At 37.3% G+C, this 17,844-nt stretch overlaps 3 protein-coding genes across 3 annotated transcripts; 1 reads left to right on the forward strand and 2 right to left on the reverse strand.

The window, feature by feature from the left end:
* Positions 1-93: 93 nt before the first annotated feature.
* On the reverse strand, positions 94-2,782 carry LOC116143186 (PSME3-interacting protein-like). The gene is made up of 7 exons (XM_031428615.1): positions 2,759-2,782; positions 2,585-2,659; positions 2,255-2,312; positions 1,833-1,888; positions 1,461-1,523; positions 1,033-1,101; positions 94-753 (listed from the first exon to the last, which is right to left on the reverse strand). Exons 1-7 carry the CDS (start codon positions 2,780-2,782, stop codon positions 496-498), a joined length of 603 nt encoding a protein of 200 aa, XP_031284475.1. The 3' UTR covers positions 94-495.
* A 2,738-nt stretch (positions 2,783-5,520) lies between these two features.
* Positions 5,521-7,975, reverse strand: LOC116143214 (L-cysteine desulfhydrase-like). Its single transcript, XM_031428646.1, has 2 exons — positions 6,432-7,975; positions 5,521-5,749 (listed from the first exon to the last, which is right to left on the reverse strand). Exon 1 carries the CDS (start codon positions 7,806-7,808, stop codon positions 6,441-6,443), a length of 1,368 nt encoding a protein of 455 aa, XP_031284506.1. The 5' UTR covers positions 7,809-7,975; the 3' UTR covers positions 5,521-5,749; positions 6,432-6,440.
* A 4,111-nt stretch (positions 7,976-12,086) lies between these two features.
* On the forward strand, positions 12,087-15,838 carry LOC116143213 (protein transport protein Sec23A). Its single transcript, XM_031428645.1, is given in 31 exon segments — positions 12,087-12,174; positions 12,281-13,157; positions 13,159-13,185; positions 13,335-13,398; positions 13,401-13,448; positions 13,451-13,474; positions 13,477-13,549; positions 13,551-13,607; positions 13,609-13,754; positions 13,757-13,826; positions 13,828-13,919; positions 13,922-14,041; positions 14,044-14,095; positions 14,097-14,272; positions 14,275-14,292; positions 14,295-14,462; positions 14,465-14,524; positions 14,527-14,588; positions 14,590-14,629; positions 14,632-14,724; positions 14,727-14,855; positions 14,858-14,989; positions 14,992-15,030; positions 15,033-15,117; positions 15,305-15,324; positions 15,327-15,375; positions 15,377-15,416; positions 15,509-15,522; positions 15,524-15,581; positions 15,705-15,768; positions 15,771-15,838. Coding segments are annotated over 30 exon segments (2,541 nt in total). The 5' UTR covers positions 12,087-12,174; positions 12,281-12,704.
* Positions 15,839-17,844: the final 2,006 nt, after the last annotated feature.

A 17,844-nucleotide genomic window follows, 5' to 3' on the forward strand; every position in this document is an offset into this window, starting at 1 on the left:
AGTTTGTCTGATTCAATGGACACATCGTTCAATGTAAAACTTTTGTGCAAAACGTCGGTGTCCATAGCATTTTTCTTGAATAAACTAGACCAAGTGATAAATCCCCGAATTATAGCGGTGGTATCTCATCGTTTATACACAATCAAGGAAGCAGACGTGATTGCCTAGAAGAGAAATGAAAGCATGATATTTTGACCAACACTAAACATGGGTTTTATGCCTCCTAAGCAACAGTTCAAGGCAGTGGCGCTTCAACTACGAGTTTTTCCTATGAATTTCTTTACCTGAATCTGCAAAATACACCATATCGCTTGTATATATCCTTCATTTTAATGGCTCTTGTGAGGTTATGAACTGACTGCTTGAACCGTGGAAATTGGATTACCAAGAATGCTAGATGTTTCCAACTTTGAATGGTTCAATACCTAAAGTATATGATTTTGAAAAAATTAACTAAAGAACTCACTACTGTCCTCATATAGGAAAACTGAACTACTAATCATCATCTTCACTTTCATCACTGTATGTAACTAGACATGTTTTTGCTACATCGTTAGAGTTAGCAGTATCACCATTAGATGTTTTCACAGGATCTGGTGATTTTTCTGCATTAACAACAGGTTTTTTCACCATATCTGAATGTTCTTCAACACTTCCATGATCTATCTTCGCTTTCTTTGCTTGTGGCTTGACTTTTATTATCATGCCTAACGGACGGGTGGGCGGATTTTTCCTCCCAGTTGGTTTCTGTTCCTGGAATCAGAATTAAGTTGCAATGAGAAAAGAATCAACACTAAACCTCTGACAATACCATCAGATAGATATGTATCCAGGTCAGTGGCTAAACAATTCTACATCACAGGACCAAGTCATCCCGACAAACATAAGGCTCTGCCAAATTATTTAACTTGCAGAAGCTAATTCTGCCTCAGTTATTAATTGCTACATTTCCTGGAAGGTAAGTCAATCATTACATGAACATGCACGCTAAGAAGTTGTCAAGAAAAATAACACAAACATTAGAATACAAACCTGGACCACAGGAGCAGGGGCTGTTTCCTTCAGTTCCTGTACAATAGTAGACTGTGCTGCAACTGCTGCCTGAAAAAGAAACAATCGGAAAACTGTCTAAAATGAAGGATCAGGTGAACATTAATCCTGGACATAAATCATGCAGCTGCTTGTGGCCATTGAAAATATTAGGATTAGTATTCACACACTGCTGAAGAGCACATTTATCTTGGAAGACAAACAGGATGGTTTTAATCCAGTACACAATAAACAGAGACCAAGGCTACATATATTAGCCAGTTCTAATTTTTTATGGATTGAACATATAATACCCAACCTAACAAATTATGCATCCACATAGGAACATATAGCAGAATGCATCATAAAATTCTTAGCAATATCAGTTTAAATCACTAATTGCTAAGAATTCAGATTTGTTAGAAAATTACTTGGAAACTCCGCAGTTGTTGGGTCTCTTCATCTGCCACTTGTTGCTCGTATTCCCTCCTAGACTGCAAGATAAAAATATAAATACTAAAGTTAAAGAAGCATAGATGAGTTTGGATGTTTGTCTAACAAGAAATTGTTGAGCAAGAAAGAAAATTACTTCTAACTTTATATCTTTTAAAACATTCAGCTTGGCATATCACTTGTAAGAACCTAAAATAATGAACAATTATGGTCCAAATGTCAACCAAACATGACAACATGTCTTACTGGGTATTAGCAGACATGGTGAACAGCAAAAACTCTCTGAAAGGAAAAACACTCGTTGCATTTCTAGAAGAATTATATAACCAATTATCTTAAAATAGTCTCACCATCTCCCATTTATCAAGGAACTCAGTTTCGTCTTCATCCAAGGCTTTGGGTGGTCCTGCAATAAGTTAAGTGATTAGTCTTCATTCCATCTTGCAAGTTAATGTTCGAGATCTGTAAACCATGCATAATTCTATTTGCTTAGCAGTAATGTAGCTAGACTACTCAACCACAACCCATTCATAGGGTTATCCAAAAACATGGTCTTCAAATTACATGTTCCTTACAAACAAGCACCCTCAACACACCTGAGCACAGAAATGACATGTAGAACAATATATAAAGACATGCAAAAACTGACTTTGACTAGCAATATAACACACACAGAGGTATCCCTCCAAGTAAAAACTTGCACACTCTATTTAATTGACCATTAACAAAGAAGACCAACTGTAGCTCAAATGATAGACTCTTTAACACTTACTATGCTTGAAGCGTTCATTAAATTCTGCATCCTTTTTGTCTTTGTTCTCCTTCAAAATCTATATCAAGTGAAAAAAAAAAAAAAAAAATACCATTATAAATCAAAAGGTGCATTTCTCGAATGAAAATTAATGAGACAATGTTGTAATGCAATCAGCAATTCTTTAGAATCCAAAAATCCCCAATAATTAACACTTGTCTAAAATGATAAAATATTGAGCAAGTGTAGCAAACTGACATATATTGAAGAACAAAAGTTCTTAAACAGAATCAAAATAAAACATATTAGCATGAAAGAGGAAGTTTTTATGCAAAAATGAAGTGAACAAACCTCGAAGAGAGGTCTATCTCTCTGGGCAGTACCATCCTCGACTCGTTCACCCCTTGCTTTTTTTGCTTGATCCAACTGTCACAGTTAATCCACCAAACGCATGATTAACAATCGAGAAAAATGATAATTAGGGTTTACAGAGGAGTAATAAATTAATTTAATTAAAATCCGGTCCTGATCCTCGGATACAAAATTCATCACCTGATCGAGGGGTCGATTCTTCGGCCATTTTGAAAATCAGATTATTCAATTAACTAGCTCCCGATCAAAACAGCTTCGAAGCTTCAAGGTTCAGAATTAACAAGTAAGTATGCATTCGGTGCTGCATGCGCTTCAAGCTGTATCAGGTGAATACACCTCCATGAATGATGTCCTTCTGATTTGGTAGCTGAGAGTTTCTTTGCCACGTGGTCGAAGATGCGTGCTTTCGACCATGCGCGGGCCGGGCTCCTTCAAATTAAGGCCTACAAATCTACAATTGGTTAAGTCGCTTCAATTTAATTAACCCGAATTTATGCTTATCTTTTGAAATTAAATGATCCGCCAGCTGGCAGCCACGTGGATCAATCTTAACCGTCCATATTAAGGGTGAAACGTACCGCTTATATTACATTAAAAGCATGTCAAAACCGAAAGGAGTGTGGCGAACTGAAACTATCCCGAGTGCCCAGGTTCTAACAAAGCATCTCCACGTCAGCCTTACTCTTCTTGCACTAATAGCTATTGCCACGTTAATCTTTCAGTTAGTTTCAATCTCCCTCCCTTTCGTTCCGAATCGGTTAAGGAAGTAAGGATGCTACTAATATTACGTCATGTCGACACGGGGTGGACGGCTTTTGAACCAAGCAATGGAGACGACGAGGACTGTTCAACACCGCTTCTCTACGTTTTCCTTCCGATATCAGTAACCGGTTTACGACCAAGTGCCATGTGGTATTGGAGATTTCAAAGTTTCAGAGAGACCCAGAAAACTTTTGGCGCGATTGAATACTCATTTTGTTTCTGATTCTGAACATCAACAGTACTATGTTCGCCGTCAAACAATTCAAGAAGAAAGAGAAGGAAAACAATTCTGAAATTAAGCTAGTCAAGAAGAAATTGAAGTTTATAAAAAAAATGTCAAAAGACTTGTCCTTGTTTTCGCTTGAGACCTCCGGCATTGAGAATGGAAATAGTTTGGTGAATGAAAAAGATTTCGGTAAGAAAGTAACTTGCTTCCTTTTGAGTTTTGGTGCTTTAGCTTCTTCGTTATTCTTTATTTTTTTTGGCATATTTTTCATCGACTATACCTAAATCTATAGATTAAGTTTTGATTATAGATAACGTATTATTATGCTCATCTGTAGCAAATATAAAGTCTAGTATTGTATTTTTTTGGGAGTATAATCTTTCGTATCTGCTCAATGGGAGAATCACCTACTAGATCAAATCTACTTTGTGCTCGACCAATAATATGTACAACATACAAAAATAATGTAATCATCTATCTTCAATGCAGGGAGCGGTAGAGTTTCTGCAAGCACAGGTGCACAGTTGAGAACAGACAAAAGGAATTGAAGAGAACGATGAAAGAAGAAGCCCAAATTAAGAATACCTTGAGACAAAAAAAGGAAAAGCAAAAATCTGAGTCATCATCTAGCTCATCATCCGAGTTCCGCGGCAGTGAAAATGGAGAGTTTATTGACATGATCCGCTGAGAAGTAATGTTCTCGAACAATCAAAAACAGTGAAGCAGAACAAAAGATAAAAGTGCAACGTCAGGTACACGGCTCACTGTTTCAACAAGAGAAGTCAGAGGAAACGCGGGATTTGGAGATATGAGTTCTCAAAATATAGAAGGGGGGTGAATGCAGCAGCTCTAAGGCTGCAATAAGGAGCAAACAGAAAGCATTGCAGAGCGAACATCGGCCAAGAAAATAGAGATTTTGTATGGGTGGCAAATGCAAAAAGTTAGGAGCTGAGGCTTTGTTGCAAGAATTTGGAGTAAGCTTGGCACAGAGTTTGCTGTGTCGGGGGTGCAAATGCTGGGAAAATGCAAGGATGGTCCTAATCTAAGATTGTAGATACTCCCAATGGGATCAAGCTACGAGGATGCTTAGACCTTCAATCAATTCTTTATGCATTGGCGTTGGTTTGGAAGATGTGGACATTATTCTCGCAGAATTCTGGGCAAAGACAAGAGTAACAAGTATGGGATGGCTCTTTCTTGACAATACCTTTTACTGAATTGGAGCTGTTCATATAAGCTTTCAGATAGTTTTACTGTCTCGGATTGTTAATATATAAGCTTCTAACATTCAAATTTTGTCCTTTGCATAGAAGAATGCACTATTTGATTTTTTTTTTAAAATTTTTAGTTGGCCAAAATGTCAACTCTGAGTTGAATGCTCTTTGTACATTTAGATTTAGTAATACATATTAAATTCGAATATTCACTTAGAAGTACCGCAGTTAATTTTTTCCTCCTTTGTAGATTAGTTCACCGTCCCAATGGTATTTACATCTATTAAGGGATTTCAAATTTCACTGATCTGTTAGTCAAAATATTGGTGTGAACAATTACTTTTCTTTTTTTTGCCTTATTCTTCACATCTATCATTTTGGGGGTGAAAGGAGAACTTAGTAGCATCCATTACAAACAATACCCCTGATTGGCGGTCATATTGACAAGATTTATATCAATTTTACGATGTTACCATCATGCAGGTCTTATAAATTTATCTCATAAATACAGTTTCTCAAATGCAATTCCTTGCTGAAAACTATGGAACAAATATAAATTGATAAAAATTACGTTAGCCATCTTCTAAAATTCCCATGAAGCAACCCTGCAAAAACAACCAAATACACCAGAACGGAGCTCTCTGATAGATGTCCTATAATATAAATTTCGTGCAAAGGCAACTGAACTACTTAAAAGCCACCTGCGTACATTTATTGTCATGAATACAGAGACGGAATAACAAAGCTACACCAAGTTGCACATTGGATCAGTGTAGGAAGGTTTGCAGGATATCTTCTAAGTTTAGGATGAGCACATAAAGAGCCTCACTTAGCCAGGTGTGTATGGGTTCAAAGTTCTGTCATTAGAAAACCAAGACAGGGCAAAATAACTGGTGAAACGATTGTTAGTCCCCATTATGCTGCCCATCTGTTTACATCCAACTGCCAAAAATATAGAAAATAAGGAAAGATACTTTAGATCGATTACCACATACAGTCAGTAATTGCACCTTAGACACACATACAAATCTACACACATGACAAATGCAATCAAACACGCTCATGACATTATTCAAGATCCTCCACAACATAACTTGGGTTTGATTGTTTATAGAATTCTAATTTGTTCAAACCAAGAAGGGCATAGTGGATTTAAATATTAAAGGTTCTTAACCATTTATACCTCTTGTCATGAATCAAGATAAATCTCATATGACTTATTCTGCATCCAATAAGAAAAAATAGTCCTAGCACGGGAAATGTTATTCAGCTCAATGAAGTCCAGTATATTTGAGATGGACTTCAGTTCAATGAAGTCCAAGCTATTTGAGTTAGAACAATATGCATGTAGAGTAGGTTTGCACAACAATGTTTCAAGTTATTTGGCTATATCAATATGAAAGCAGAGATTTCTTTGTAAAAATGCAGACAAACGAGAACTAAAGTATTCAATGTTGCTTCATTACCTCTAAGCAATTTCGCCAAGAAATTATTTGCAACTATAAGTCCCGAGAGACATAAATTTAAATCTACCCAAGAGAGTGGAACCAATGACAAAATCAGAGCATACTAACTGATTATGCTTATATATTTACACACAACTCCATGGTAGTGAAGATCATACCTCATCATTTTACCTGTCCATAACATTTTGCAAATTTTTTTCCTTGGCGACAAGGATATTTATTGCATTCATAAAGTTCTCATAATCCTCCAATGCATTATAAACCTGATAAGAAATCCTGGCATACCCCGTTATAACCCCATCCTTATCCCTAGCATGACCCTCACTATCATCCTTCGGTGGCTGATAATAAATTGGGACCTCAACCCCAAAATGGACCCTCAAATGCTCCCTCAACCTCAAAGCATCCTCCTCACTCCAAACTCTTAACCTTGAAGGTAAGCCAACCATTATCATCCCTGCACAGAGTTCAGGCGGCGAGCCAAGATTTGTTCCCCATGACTCTGCCAACATTCTCCCCATCTTCAGTACTTGCTCATGGTTTCTTGTCATAATTCCATCAATTCCCCCTTCAAACCTACTCACAAACTCCATAACTGAAGGTACTAAAAGCTGGGCACTGTAATCTCTAGTACCAATCCATGCGCTCTCTATTGGCAACCCATTGCCAAACTCATGAGAAACCACAGGGTGGTGCATATCAGGGGATACATTCGATTTTCTACAATACAAAAAAGCAACCGATGGTGGGCAGAAAAACCATTTGTGCAAGTTACTAACATAAAAGTCAGCTCCAATTTCTTTAACATCAATTTTAACACTACCTATAGCATGTGCCGCATCTACAAAAACCTGTTCAACACCTTCCTCTCTACAAATTTTAACCAATTTACTAACAGGAATCACAACACATGGCATTGACGTAATATGATCAATTATCGCTAACCGAACTTTTTTACCGTTCTCTTTACCCTTTTCTAACCCTTTCTTAAATTCTCTGATAATTTCTTCCTCCGAAATCAGCGGAAATGGTAACTGAACTTCGATAACTGAGCCACCAGCACGCGTGACATAAGCTTGGATAGATTTCTTGACGGCCTGGAATGCGCAGTGGAGCATTACAACGGTGTCGTTTCCATTGAACTTCCCTTCACCAAAGCCGCGTCCAATTTGTTGGAGGACGATGGCGGCAGCGGTAGTAGCATTATCGACAAGGGAGATTTCATCCACGTCATCAGCGTTAACGAGGTCTTTGATGAGGGTACGGGAGTGTAATATTCCCTTGCGGAGAGTGTTGAAGTAGAAATCATCAGGCTGTTGGAGGAACTTCAGTTGCCAATTTTGCTGCGCGGCTAGCACGGACTTGGGACAGCTCCCGAAGCTGCCGTTGTTAATACGGGCGATGCCGGACCGGTGGTGCGAGAATTCGTCGCGGATTTCGGGTTCGGATATGAAGCGGGTGAGTTTGGGTTTCTTGGAGACGTGGTGGTCGTTGTAGTGAGCGAAATCACCGTTTCGAGATTCTTCTTGGTCCATATCTGAATTGTAACCAGTTAGGGTTTTTGAAACCAGGAAAGCATGATTTCACAGTCTAGGGATAATTATCTGCAGTGGCGCTGTGCGTGTGTGTTGGAGTGAGTGAAATGCATCGTTATCGTTGGCTGGAGATGGTACTTGTATACATCATTTTATTACAAACGTCGGATTTAGTAGCAGGGATAAAATTACACCGTGTATCGTGATTACTTTAGACACACTGACGTCTTTATACTGAATGTGTTTTTCCCATTAAATATAAAACTACCAATTATTAAACTGTGTGTTTAGATTGTTAAGAGTTTATATAGCGTTCGTGACATCTAAATATTTTGATGATTTAAAAAAAAAAAAATTATAATGGTTTTGGATTTTCTAAAAAATAAAAAAATCAAGAGAATCATAGATATGTATTTTACATTTTATTGAAAAATTATTGTCTACCTCTGTCACTAAACTCAAATTTTCCCAACAAAACCCTAATTGAGAAAATTTCTTTAATGTTTTTGTATGGTTTGATTTGAAAATTCAGTTAATGTTTAGTTTACGATGGACAGTGTATGAATTGACTTTAAGGAACTATTTGATTGCTTTTGATGGTCATGCCACTTCTTATTGTGTAGTACTTCAAGCTAATTGATTGCTAAGGCTCCATCTCCCCGAGATAATTAAAGATGATGCAGCGGTTCGCGCAATTAAATAAGGTTAATACTCAATTACACCTTTAGAACTAATACCAAGTCTCAATCATTGAAACTTAAATCTTAAAATTTAAAATAAAATTTGAATAATTAATTGAGTATTCTATATCTTTGAAAGAAACAAATAATATGTTTATATAGGGTGATTACAGTCAACTCTAATAAGACTCTAATTAAACAATGAAATAAAATCTTACTTAAACATAAAAACTAATTAAAATAAGAAATCTCAACTGTTTACTAATTATAAAATAAGAAAATAAAATTTAGCTAAATTAAAACTTCATAAATCAACTAAACTTTTTAATTTAACACTATTTTCCTTACATTATACTCCCCCTCTTAAATATGTTTTGTCATTGATCTTCCTAGGAGAGTTGTCACACATTGTAGTCTTCAAGTCGAAATCAAATGTCGTCGATGTTTCATCGTTTTGATCCTTAACTTGAATGTGTTTTCTTGCTCAAGTTTCTCCTTTAAGACAATTTGCTTTTGCTCAAGCTTCTCTTTTAGGATAGTTTGTTTTTGCTCTTGTTCAATCTTCTCTTCTTGGAGAACTCGTTCAACTTCAACGTCTACTTCATGTTCAATCTCATTTGATGTGTGATCCTCAATTTGTAACATCTCACGATCTTCATTGGCATTAAGAATTTCTTTAGGAAATGTTTTATGCTTCTTGTTTTCTTCCATAATTGGTGAGGCATGTATTCTCTTAAAAAGATATATATTTTTTTTTAAATTCTTAATTATGATTCTACGTCAAAGGCTAACTGAAAACATCAAACAATGTATGGTTGGATCGTAAATCAATGTGAGCTCGTATGTTTACATTCAACCCATTAAAGAATCTTAAAGCAACTCTATATGGACGTTCATTATAGTCAAGGTGGAGTAACAAACGTCAATATTCAGTAATATATTTTCGGACAGATCTCTGACCTAGTACTATTGGAACAAGATTCGCTCATAATTAGGAGGAAGAAAATCCCTTTGTAACAACTGTTTCATCCTGTACCAAGTTCTAACTGGTGTTTTCCCTTTGCCAAATCTTATGGATTGTAATCTTTCCCACCATACAGAAGCTCACCCTTCAATTTGCATGCAACAAGTCTCACCCTTCTTCCTTCTGGAATCCCCATATATTCGAAAAACCTGTCATCCAATCCAGAAAGTCTTCAATATTTAAATTACCATTAAAGCAAAGAATATCTATGTTTAATTTGAATTCGTTGGTATCTCTACCCCTACAATCATTTCGTCCATATCTAGCGTGCCTCCCAAAACTTGCAAAGTAATCATCTTTTTCGTCCAAATCTTTCACGTAGACTTGCTATCTACGCCTGTTTGCAAAAACTAGTTTGCCGATAGGTTGTCCACGAGCCACATCATCTCCAGTACGTTGCCTCTCGTCATTTCGATTTCTGTTGGCATCTTCGCTCAAAGCATCAAGTTAATCTGCAATTTCTTCAAAGCGTCGTTCCAAATGCTATAATTTGAGATCCATTCGTTGCTCCAAAGCTGTCAACTCCACCCCTTGCGAGGTCTCAATTCACTAATCTTCACCATGAGAACTGCCACCACCTACAACTTCATCACATGCCATTAGATCAGACTAATTTTGCCTACTTTGATACCAATTGACGCAATGAGTTAGTGTAAATAAACAAGGCTAGCACTCAACTATACCTTTAGAATTGATAATAAGTCTCAATTACAAAAACTTAAACCTTAAAATCCGAAATAAAATTTGAATGATTCATTTTATATTTTATATCTTCAAAAGAAACGAATAATATGTTTATACATGATGGTTACAACCAACCCTAACAAAACTCTAATTAAACAAGGAAATAAAATCCTACTTAGACACTAAAACTAATTAAAACAAGAAATCTCAACTGTTGACTAATTATAAAATAAGAAAGTAAAATTTAACTAAATTAAATCTTCCTAAATCAACTAAACTCCTAAATCCTAATTAAATTAGAAAACCACTTCTGTTTCTAATATGAAACCTTAATCAAATAAAGAAAGGGAAACTAAATTAAATCCTAATTTAACACTATTTACGCTACATCAAAAGATCAGTCTCTTGTTAGCGTGATAGCTTTATAAGTAGAGTTTTATATGACTATTTGAAATAGAAATGCACTTATGATGGCTTTATAAGTGGAGTTTTTTATATGACTATTTGAAATAGAAATGCACTCATGTTTTAGGTTTGGAGTTTGCACGATTTTATCTTGAAAAAATATTTCTAAGCGGTGAGGGTATCTTTGTGATATATAAATGATCAAAACCCCCCGTCTCTTAATTGATGTATGATTTTGACACTAAAAACTATGATATTTATGTTTGAATTTTAAAGTGAATGAAAAAAACTCTGTTCTTCTGTAACTTGCATGCAGATATGGTTAATTACTAGTTTTTTTCTGTATCATCAGGCTGCGAAAAGCATTACCTGCATCTCATGTGAGTTGAAGATAGCACTAGCAATGGGTATTGTTCTTGGAAATATAGTACCACCTTTAATAAAACGTTAAGCTCCCCGTGGCTCTCGTTGCACCTTCAAACTCCATATAATGTTTAATAATTGTTCCTGTATTTTTAAGTTGGAAATTTTGAGCAGGATGTCATTGATCGCTTTCAGTAGTTGTTTATAACCCAATTCCCTATACCTTATGCAAAGTTATATGAGTCCAAATTTTTGGAGCTTAAGTTTGTTCAGCGTTGAGTAACATTTATGAAAATTAGTCGCTACGAAAATGGGTTTCTCTATCTTATGAGGTAATGTTACCTCACTCAGTATTGTAATATCAAGGCTATGACATCCAATTAACCAATTTGGACACTGAGTACACCAAGAAGACAACATCGTGAATTGTTTTGCTCCTCCGAGCTGCACACAAAAAAGTTTGTAATAGTAGTAACATAAGTGAAATCTAATTTCCTCATTTTGTTAACCTTCTAAAATTACTTCTTCCCCAGTAATTAGTAAGTTAAAAGTGCTTTATTTATTATTATTAGTTTTTTTTTTATAATTAGAACGTTTCGACTAATTTACGTGTATTTCAATTAATTTTCGAAACCCATTAAAAACTCTACAAACTCCATTGAATGACCCAAATAAAAAAGTTTGAGAAATATTCATGAATTATTTATTTAAAATATTCAGCAAAATATCAAATTAGGTATTTATCTGTTTAGATATCAAATTCTTTAAGACTATTTTGAAATAATTCTGACAATCCATTATCTTAGAAATCCTATTATTTATTATTGATGGAGTTAAAATCCTCTTATTCCTGAAATAGAAAAATGAAAAATCTATGAATAGTTAGAAGAAGAAGGGAAAAAAAACTTTGGCACTGGCAGTGTGATTGATTCAGCTGTCCACGTCAGAAATATTGTGTTGGCAACATTATAAATTGCCAATCAAAAGTGGAGAGCGTGCCAGCAAAGCAGGTCCAGCTGAGTGAAACAAAAAGACGAACCGCAAAACTTGAGGTGTTACCGCATGTGCAACTTAAGGTCCATAGACACCAAAGGTCCAAAATTACAGAGTTAAGAGTCAAGAGAGAAACCTCGTTAAAAGAGTCGCATGACACTCATTTTGGGTCTGAAAATTCCCCTGTTTCTGAATCATCCGTTTCCGTCTCTTTCAGGTATGTGATCTTTCAATTCTACCCAAATTTTTATTATTTATTCATTCTAATCACAGATCCTTTATTCATTCCTAAGTGCTATTCTTTTTCCTTTTCTTTTTCTTAGATTTAATTGTTAGAGAAGGAGTTTTTACCAACGCCACAATTGTGTGGAGATGGGGAGATAGGTGAGACTTTAAATGTCGTCAACTGGGACTAAATTTGATCTTGGAAGCTGATTTTTTGGTGCTCTTTATGGAGTTCTTGATTATTCCGGGCACTTCTTGAACTTTGTTTCAATCAAAAGCCATTCTTTTTATTTTGTTGTCTCTGGGGTTTAGATTTTGTTAAGGGTTTGGTTAATCAAAGACATAAGATATCTTACTCTCTCTGCAATTCTTGTTCTTCAGGAATTTGTTGTTTATCATCATATCTAAATTAAATTCGTACCGAAATTTCCCTTTTAGATTTAAACTCATTCTTTAATTCTGGTACTCGATTCTCAGTTCTTGAGAATTGTTGTTACTTAATAAAGAAAGATTTGAATTTTAATGGCCAATCCAACTCAACCTTCCGTTGGATACTCTTTTACTGCCACTTCGCCAAACCCAGATACACCATCACCTCAAACAGAGAAAACCCCTATCCCTCGTCCTCCAATTTCATCTGCACCCCCCAGATTTCCTCCACCAAAATTACAACATGACCCAATCGCTTCCCCTTCAATTAGAACCCCAAATATGTTGTCACCTGCAAATGGGGTCAACAGTGGAAGCCCAATTCCTCATTTAAGCACTCCTCCTGGCCCTCCTGTCTTTACTTCACCAGTTAGGCCCGCTGCTGTGCCTTTCCGGACATCTCCTGCAACTCCGCAGCCTGTCGCTTTCTCTTCAGGTTCATCTTTGCCCACATCTTCACCTCCCCATTTCTCTAATGGGTCAGCTGAGTTGCAGCACCAAGTTCCAGATGTTATTGAGGAGACATCACCTTATGGGGAATCTTCATGTGTGTGTTCTGATTTCAGCTCGTAAGGTACCCCTCTTTCTCTCTGATTCATTGCAAAGGCACCCTTATTCATCATGAACTGACGTTGCTGTAGTTCTCTACTATTTGCATTGTTAAATCATGAATGTTACGTGTTTTCATATTTCATTACATTCACATTCATTTTGTTTCTGTAGGTGTTGAAACAGAAGAAACAAGCAAATGTACCCAGTTTAGGTTTTGGGGCACTGGTTTCTCCTGGGGAGAGGTTTCTCCAGGTCCTCAAATAATACAACGTGATCCTCATCGCTGCCTGATTGCGGAGCATATGCAAACATCTATGCAAGATAATACTTGGATCTGGCCAGTGGCAGTGTGTAGTTTGCCATAATCTGAATGGAAGTGAAGGTGAATAGTGGCTCTAGCAAGGAAGAACTTCGTAATTTTCCGGAATTGTCATCGCTATGGTTGTTATGTTCAAACTGGACAATAGGCCAGTTATGTTCCTGTTTCTGATTCCAGAATGTCTGCACCCATTATTCTTGTAATAGATGAATGCTTAGATGAACCTCACCTGCAGCATCTACAGAGCTCTTTGCACGCATTTGTTGAATCAATTCACCAACGGCAAGAATTGGCATTATATTGTATGGTAGGACAGTATCAGTTTATGATTTTTCAGAGATTCAATAGCATCTGCTGAGTGCTTCCTGGTGACAAATCACCAACTCAGGAGTCGTTGAAAGCATTGCTTTATGGAGCTGGTGTTTATCTATCACCAATGCTGCTTCAAAACAGGTAGCACATGACATATTCTCATCACTAAGGCCATACAAGTTAAACATCCCAGAAGCTTCAAGAGATCGTTGCCTGGGTACAGCAGTTGAGGTTGCCCTTTCTATTATTCGGGGCCAACAGCAGAAATGTCTCGGGGGGTAGTTAAAAGGGCAGGAGGTAATCAGAATTATTGTGTGTGCTGGTGGACCTAATACATATGGCCCTGGATCAGTTCCTCATTCTTTTACTCACCCAAATTATCCTCATATGGAAAAGACAGCATTGAAATGGATGGAGCTCTGGTCGTGGGCTCATCGACACAATACAGTGATTGACATTCTATGTGCTGGAACTTGCCCGTTAGAGTTCCTGTGTTGCAGCTCTTGCAAAAGCTTCAGGGGGTGTGTTGGTTCTTCATGATGACTTTGGAGAAGCCTTTGGTGTACTTGCAAAGGGCATCCACAAGGGCTGCAGTTCTCATGGTTTGCTGGAGATTCGTTGTTCTGATGATATTCTCGTAACTCAAGTTGTGGGTCCTGGTGAAGAGGCACTTTAGACACTCATGAAACCTTTAAAAATGATACTGCTCTTTCTATTCAAATGCTAAGTGTTGAGAAACGCAAAGCTTTGCTGTATCCATGGAAAATAAAGGAGACATCAAGATGATCATGTATTTTCCAGTTTGCTATTCAATATTCAAATGTTTATCAAGCTGATTTTCAAGAGTTGTTACTGTCAGATTGCCCACTGTGGATAATGTTTCAGCATATCTTGAGAGTGTTCAAGATGAAGTGGTTGCGGTCCTCATTGCCAGAGGACCCTCTTGCGAGCCAAAAATCACTCTGATGCAATTGATATGCGAACGACAATTGATGAAAGAGTTAAAGACGTAGCTCTAAAATTTGGATCCCAAGTACCAAAGTCAAAGCTTTATCGGTTCCCAAAGAACTTTCTGCTCTATCAGAGATCTTATTTCATCTAAGAAGGGGCCCACTTTTAGGAAGCATTATTGGACATGAGGATGAGAGGTCTGTATTACGAAGTTTGTTTCTGAATGCATCTTTTGAGCTGTCACTTCGATGGTCGCACCTCGCTGTTTAATGCACCGGGAAGGAGGCACTTTGAGGAGGTTCCGGCTCATGACCTAGCTATGCAATCTGACAAGCAGTAGTTCTTGACCATGGCAGATGTCTTTATTTGGTTGGTATGTCGCTTAACTCAATTTTCTTGCTTTCTTGGAATCATTTTTTCTTTATATCTGCTATTTGTTTATCAAAATCCTCAATTTCCTGTGTTTCCTGGTTGGAAAAGTTTCTCTTTATCTTTTTCCTTGCTTTTCTCTTTACTACTTTCACTTTCTAATGAACATCGACCCATTTATTGGTGATTCAGGTGCTGAACTTGCTGCTGATGAGGAAGAAGTGCAGCCGCTTTAGCAGCTTGCAGAACATTGGCTGAAGACTACTGAATCTAGGTTTCCAGCTCCTCGAATTGCATTCAAGGTTTTTTTTCCTTCACAGTCCTATACTATGAATTTTCCTCCATCATTTGGTTGTCATCAAAGGTTTTAAGATTAATGGTTGATTTTGAGCAGGAAGGGAGTTCCCAGCCGGTATTTTGTATCTCGGCTGATTCCAGCACACAAGGATCCTCCGATGAGCAGGTGAGTGGGAAAAACTTAAAAGTATTGAAATAGGGACATGTTTTGTACTCTGATTTTAATTTCAGTTGTTACTTGCGGGCTACATTAGCTGTTTGCTCACTCAAAACACATTACTTCATTGTAGGAGGCAAGGTTTCCACAGCTTCGATCTTTAACGACGGAACAGCGGACAAAGCTGAAAAGCAGTTTTCTTTTTTTGATGATCCTAGCTTCTGTGAGTGGATGCGAAGTTTGAGACTGGTGCCACCAGAACCAAGCTAAGGGTGTAAATTTGGTGGCTGATGTTCCTGCAAGAAGGAATTGGGGAGCTGCATTACAATGACGATGCAAATCTGTTGTCTCCTGTTCTTTCCTTTTTTTGTCCCCTGGTAAAGAATGTAATTTTGATACGTCTATGGATACATCTCACCTTTTCTTTCTCTTCGATTTTTTTAAAGAACATTTTATATCTGACCATAACTCAAAAAGTTTGAAATTGGTTCATCACATATGTTTCTTAGTTGAATGCTTTAGCACAGCAATAAGATCTCCAAGCCCAGCGTCAGTGAATTGTTTTTTCTCCTTCTAGTCAGATTGGTGCAAATGCAATCGAGGGTGTAATTGTAAAATAGCAGAAGTGGCTCTAGTTCAATTTTTATTTACCACTAGTAGGTGCTTGAATTAATTCTGCTATCCGTCTGGCCAAGTCAGTGATTGGGCTGTTATGTGCAATTTGTGATGACCAAAAGGAATATTATAAAGTGGTGTGGAAGTGGAATATTGAATCAAAAGAGAATGTCAGTCAAACGCAAGGAGTTGGCCTGACGGTTAAGAGGCTTGTTTATTTCTTTTAGTTATTAGGTTCAAACTTTAGGTTCATTTACGATAGTAACATTGTGGGTGCGTTTGGTTTAGTATTTGGATAGGATTTTAAGGGTAGTATGGGTTATTGGATATGGGAGTATTACGAGGTAAATTTTAAAAATTTATAAAAAAGCCCTTAGTTTTACTAATTTAACTAAAGACCCTAACATGAAAATGACAAAAACACCCCCACCACCTGCACTGTCAGATTCGGCCACCACCGCCGGAATCTGGCCGGAAAATTCGTTACGGCACAGACTTGTCGGATCGTTGCCGTAACACGTCGTTATGGCCTTTTCCGGCTAGATCCTGTGGATCTGGCCGGAAAAGGCCAGATCTACGGTTTGTTATGGCCGTCGTTTGCCGAAAAGGCCAAACGACGGCCATCTTTGGCCGTCAGAGGACGGCCAAAGATGTGGCCGTCGTTTTCGGTCAACGACGGCCAAGATTTGGCCGTCGTTGACCGTCAACGACGGCCATTTCTTTGGCCGTCGCTGACGGCCAGATCTGGCCTTTTCCGGCCAGATCCGTGGTGGATCTGGCCGGAAAAGGCCACAGCGGTGAACTTCCGGCCATTTCTGGTCGGAAGTTTGGCCGTTGTACAGATTCCGGCTATCACCGACGGTGGTTGCCGGAATCTGACAAGTTGGGTTAATGGGGGTGTTTTTGTTAATTTTTAAACTTTTTTTCCAGGGGGTATTTAGTGAAATTAATAACCTTATGGGGTTAAAATGTAATTAAAAAAAATAGGGTAATATTTTGAGAATATTGTACCAAACGCTATTTGAAAAATAGGATCCAGAATAGGGATAAAAATATTAAACCAAACGCATACGTAGTTTATCCTTTGAGTGTGTAGGGTGTTCAATAGACCTAGGAATTAATTTGAAGTGTATTTACCATAATAACATAATGGTTTATCTTTTGAGCTTATAGGGTGTTCAATGAATTTAAGGATTAGTTTGAAGTGCACGTAAACTTACTCGGATATCTTGCTTACCAAAAAAAAAAAAAAATTAGCATGGACATAGATGTTATGGTTGCTGTCTCTAATATAAATCTTAGCAATTCGTTTCTGTTGTATACTTACGTCATACCATTTACATAATCATCACTATTAAACCATACGCATAATAAAAATGCGAAACCCATCTAAAGCACTTTGCCAAAGTGAAAATTCTTGGTAGCTTCCAAAAGAGGAATCGAATTCTACAGCACCAAAGTGAAAATTCTTGGTAGCTTCCAAAAGAGGAATCGAATTCTACAACAGAATACGAATTAGATTTCAAGTTTCAACTGTCATGAGGTGATTCCAAAGAATTAACCCGCCCGCTACTAGTAAATACCCGACCCATGGACCCGCGGTTTTGACCCAAAACAGCCACTACTTTTCCACCACTCCAAAGTCTTCAATAATATTATTT

The sequence above is a fragment of the Pistacia vera genome, unplaced genomic scaffold (assembly GCF_008641045.1).
Source record: "Pistacia vera cultivar Batoury unplaced genomic scaffold, PisVer_v2 Contig427, whole genome shotgun sequence".
NCBI classification, from domain to species: domain Eukaryota; kingdom Viridiplantae; phylum Streptophyta; class Magnoliopsida; order Sapindales; family Anacardiaceae; genus Pistacia; species Pistacia vera.